General features: G+C 47.7%; 1 protein-coding gene across 1 annotated transcript in view; it reads left to right on the top strand.

Annotated features, from left to right (window-relative positions):
• The first annotated feature begins 2,669 nt into the window (after positions 1 to 2,669).
• DAGLB (diacylglycerol lipase, beta) overlaps positions 2,670 to 5,090 on the top strand; it is a 32,970-nt gene continuing 30,549 nt past the window's right edge. The window contains exon 1 of the mRNA XM_012638988.1: positions 2,670 to 2,932. Coding sequence (XP_012494442.1) covers positions 2,838 to 2,932 — 95 coding nt within the window. The 5' untranslated portion in view covers positions 2,670 to 2,837. The remainder of the gene's footprint in view (positions 2,933 to 5,090) is intronic.

The following is a 5,090-nucleotide window of genomic DNA, read 5'->3' as shown; positions in this document are numbered from 1 at the left end:
ATTTTTGGACATACTAGTCTAATGAAATATATTATTAAAAATAATTTTACCTATTTCTTTTTACTTTTTAAAACGTAGCCACTAGAAAATATAAAATTTTATATGTGCCTCACGTTATATTTCCACTGGATAGCAATTTCCTAATTCTTTCTGCCCACCACCTCACCAAATTGTCTCCTTCAACCTTGAGTTAATCTTAATTTTTTCTAGTCAAGGATCCCTATTGCTAACTACACAAAAGCCCAATGTCATAAGGCTAGCTTCAGTAGCCTTTACACTGGCTGCTCTTCCTGGAACAATAACAGTATTAATAATGGCTAACAGTTGAGTGCTTACTGCAGGGGAATAGCTCCACCATGGCACCCCGGTGATCCTGAACATTTCCATATAGGCCATGTAGGCAAGACTCAACCAAAGACTAATCCAAGCCTTGGCAGAACACCCTGTGAGCTCACCCAGAAAATGGCAGATGGGCAGCCTTGTGAGAGGCTGCCTCGGGGCCACTTCTTGCGGGCAGGGCTGTCATGAGGCAATTTCTCATGAGCCTCTCTGGGTCTGGTGAGGCAAGGGCCTGCCTTTCCAGCTTGGCCCACTTAGGATATAGCTGCAGGCTATCAAACTGCTTAGCTGTGCTATGGAACTGTCTCCTTCATGTTGTCTGTCATCTGGACCCTATGTTTTCATGTTGTCTTATGGAACAAGAGTCATGTGGAACTGACACCATATTGATCTTGCTTTTCCTGTCTGCATAAATAATAAACTGTATCTATTTGGGCTTCTTCTCTCCTTACAGGCAGATTCTAGGGGCAGTGTGGCAGACCCACACAGCTGTAGCAGTTGCTGCTGGTTAGGAACTGCTGGACACTTACTGTACTTCAGGGACTGTCCTGGCATGTTCCACACATTATCACATCTGCTTTTCGGAACAATCCTATAAATTCCTATAATAGGTACTATTAACTTAATACCCACTTTATAGATGAGGAAACAGGCTTAGTTGAGATGGAGCACCTTGCCTAAAGTCACACTGACTTTCCAAATCTTATCCCTCTTTGAGGCACCAGCTCAAGCCTCATCCCCAGAGAGCGTATTAAGGTTAGTCTATGACTTAATCATCTGGCATCTCCTCAGCATTCAGCCCAAGCTCTGCAAACACCACAGAAGCCCAATTAATACTCTGTCTGGTTCAGAGACAATGAGAACATATCAGAGGATCAGGAATGACAAAAATGCTCCCCTGTAGCACTGATGACAGGACAGTTGGAGGACCTCCTGTGCAAAGGGCCTCTTATTTTGAAAATTGGTGGTGCTGCCTGTCAAAGACAGGCTGAAATTTGGTGTAAATGAAGTTTAAGTTGAAGAATGCCATGTTGGGTATGCAGAAAAAAGCCCAATATACCTCACCAGATGGGAGGTGTCCTCCATTTCCAGAATGTTCATCAAGCCTGATAAAATATCCTTGTCTAAAAATACATTTGCCCACAGACCTTGCAATCTTAACATCCGTTTCCTGGGGTTGTTCTCTGGATTCCCTCTTCTCCATCCCAAGCCCTGCCATTACACTGAGTAACTTCCATCCTGCCCAGGGCCTCTTGGTCCCTCCACTTTATCCTGACACGTGTTTAATGAGGTTATTCATTCATCATGTATTTAATAAGTGTCTATAATGTGCTGTGTTATGTGCATTATGTCAACAAGGTAGACAAGGTGCCTACACTCATGAAACTTACCCTCTGAAGGAGAGTGTAAGAGAGATAATAAACATATGATATGGCAGGGAGTGACTAAATGCAATAAAGAAAACTAAAGCAGGATAAGGAGTAGGAACTGACCTGAGCTGTCTTAAGGTGATTAGGGAAGGCCCTCTTTGAGGCAGCGACACTTGAGCTGGCTTTAAATAAAGTGAGAGACAGATAAGAGATACCTGCAGGAGGAACATTCCTGACAGAGGAAACAGGGAATGTAAAAGTCCTGGAGCAAGAATGTCCTTGATGTATTTCAAGGGGGCAAAGGCCGCAGGCAGTGGGGTGATGCAGGGAGAGTACTAACCCTAACCCAGGGACCAGATAAACACGCAATCACAAACTTTTTATGTGTGACTGCCTGGGAAAGGCCTCTGCGAGGGGTTAGAGTGTATTTTATGCACAAAGTGCAGCCTTGCAAGGCCCTAGGCAGAGAACAGGCTGCGTCTTAAGGTTCCACGAGGTCACCCTGGCTGCTGTAGAGGCTGGGGCAGAATGAGCGAAGCGCAGTGGGGTAACGAGCTCAGACAAGAGATGTAGGTGGCTCAGAGCAGGGTGGGGGACGTGGGGGTACTGAGAATTGGTCGGACCGTACCCCGCCAGCTGCGGGGTGGAGTTTCAGACTCTGAACACGAGGAGGTCTTAACAAGGCACTCCTTACAGCGGGGCACAGAAGGCAGCAACGTCCCCACACGCTTGGAAGTCTCATAGACCTCGTATGAGTCGCAGAGCCGCCGTTAATAGCCGTGGGTCTCTAGGATAGCTAATACCTCCGGGCCTGAAGAGTCCTTACCTATAAAATGGAAATATTATCAGAATGGAATTGAAATATCTTCAGACCTACGATAAAGTCAGCCAGCGGCTTCCGACTCAGCGTATTGCGCAGGCTCACAGGACTCCGGCGGCCGCGGCGGCGCGGGGCTCAAGGCGCGTGCGCCAGCCTCGGCCTCAGAATGAGCATGCGCAGGACACCGCCCTCGCATAAGCCTGCGCGGAGCCGCGGTCAGTTTGGCGGCGGAGTCCAGAGGTTGGGGGGTTGCGAGTGGCGACCGGCGCGCTGGGGCTGGCGTGAGGCCGGGCGGCGGAACCTTCGCCATGCCTGGGATGGTGCTCTTCGGCCGGCGCTGGGCCATCGCCAGCGACGACTTGGTCTTCCCAGGGTTGTTCGAGCTGTTCGTGCGAGTGCTGTGGTAAGGACGGCCGGCTCTGAGGGCGGCTGGACCGCGCCAAGGAGGGAGCTGGGGGCGAGCTGTCCGTCCCCTGATAAAAGTGGCCGGCTTACTGAACGCGGACGCGGTCCAAGCGCTTGCCATGCATTTTCTTATCTGCCCCAAGGAGGCAGGTCCTGGAGCTGTCCCCATTTTATGGATAGCAACTGAGGTCCAGAGAGGGTGGGCCGTTCCCGGGGTCACTCAGCGGGGGCCCTGAAGTCTGCGCTGCAGGACACGAGCACCCCTCCGTGTTCGGCGCTGCGACCTGGCTCTGAGAGCCGCGAGGACGTTATTGCTGACCGAAAGCCATGGCCTCGAGGTCTCCTTCCTCGAGCCAGGAGGAGCCACTTGTGTCATTCGGTCCCTCTGCGTGGGAAAGCAAAGCACCTGTATCTGCAAAATGAAGGAGAGAAAAAATTACCTTTCAGTGCCATTCGTTCTTGAGCCGGTTGTGGCTGAATTTCATGAGAAGCAGACAGGCTCGACATACACGCTCTTTCCAAGTGTGGAGTCAGTGGGAAGGGGCATTGGTGCATGCAGTCCTTTCCCAAGAAATAATATTGTCTCGGCAAGAAATAATATTGTTATGAAATATTGATTCTTGAGGGACAGGAATATAAAAACATAAAATGTTTTGGGCTGCTTCCCAGGAATTTTATAACAGATTTCAGGGCCGGGTATTTCCTTCCCTTTTCCTTTCCCTTTCCTTTTTTTTTTTTTTTTTTTTGAGACAGAGTCTCTTGCTCTGTTGCCCAGGGTAGGGTGCCGTGGTGTCAGCCTACCTCACAGCAACCTCAAACTCCTGGGCTCAAGCGATCCTCCTGCCTCAGCCTTCTGAGTAGCTGGGGCTATAGGCACATGCCACCACACTAATTTTTTTTTCTACCGTTGATTGTCCAGCTAATTTCTTTGTATTTTTAGTGGAGACGGGGCCTTGCTCTTGCTCAGGCTGGTCTCGAACTCCTGAGCTCAAACGATCCGCTTGCCTCAGGCCTCCCAGAGTGCTAGGATTACAGGCGTGAGCCACCGCGCCCCTCCTATATAATTTTTTTAAAGTGGCTATATTTAACAACCAGAACACAAAATTCCTGAAAATTGAACAATCAGCCTTCACCAGCCAGGAAAGTCAGCTACGACGACTAGGGTCCCAGCTCGGCCAGTCCCTAGCAGTTTCCTCATGTGAAAAATGGGACTTCTAGCCATCCCACTTCACAGAGGGCCGTGAGAAGCAAAGGAGACTGTATGTGGACGGCTGCAGTCCAGTGCTGGGCACATGGTAAATGCGCACTAAGGTCAGCTCCCACTATTATTTATAGCCGGGCCTTCACTCTAAAGCAAATATTCACTTTGAATGAATCGTGAGCCATCACTTTTGTGGAGTGATTGTGTCTGCTGCCATCAAATCCAGGAATGCGGTTCTAGTCTTAGCTGCCCCACCACTGTTCAGAAGTGAGAACCATAAAAATTATATTTAAATGACCAATTAGGTTGGTGGACTTCTGCGTGAGAGAAGGGGATTAATAGTTATCAAGTGCCGTCCACAAGGGTTTATACAGCTCTAGCTGAATCCTGGGGACTAGGAATGATTATCCTCACGTTACAGATAAGGAAACTGCTTAGGAAACTTTTTTTCCCAAACATACTCTCATTGCATGCCTGGCACTGCTCTCAACACTCTACAAATATTAGCTACAAAATACTATTATTAGCCCCACTTAGAGATGAGGCATAGAGAGACTTCATACGAGGAAACTGGTGAAGATGAAGTTGGAGCTGGGCCATTTGGACCTTTAGTAGGATCTGAAGTTGGTTTGAATCCAGAGCGCCACCTCGGGAAGATATTGACCTAAAGATACTGAGTACTTGAGATGTGGCCAGTGCAACTGAAGAACTGATTTTTAATTTTATCTGAAACTTAAATTTAAAATCTGAAGCAGTATAAAATGATTTTCTGTGAAACACAAGGTTATTGTTTTGGTAGGACTACATTTTACTTTAACCATTGAAAAGTTAGCATCCAGAATGAGATGCGCTGAAAGTGTAACACACGCCAATTCCAAAGACTTGGTATGACAGAAAGAATGTAAATCTCCTTAATGATTTTATTAATATACTGCTTACATGTTGAAATGATAAT

Source organism: Propithecus coquereli, unplaced genomic scaffold (assembly GCF_000956105.1).
Source record: "Propithecus coquereli isolate 6110/MARCELLA unplaced genomic scaffold, Pcoq_1.0 Scaffold137, whole genome shotgun sequence".
NCBI classification, from domain to species: Eukaryota; Metazoa; Chordata; class Mammalia; order Primates; family Indriidae; genus Propithecus; species Propithecus coquereli.
Note: the sequence above shows the minus strand (reverse complement) of the source record. Positions and strands in the feature narration are given on the sequence as shown.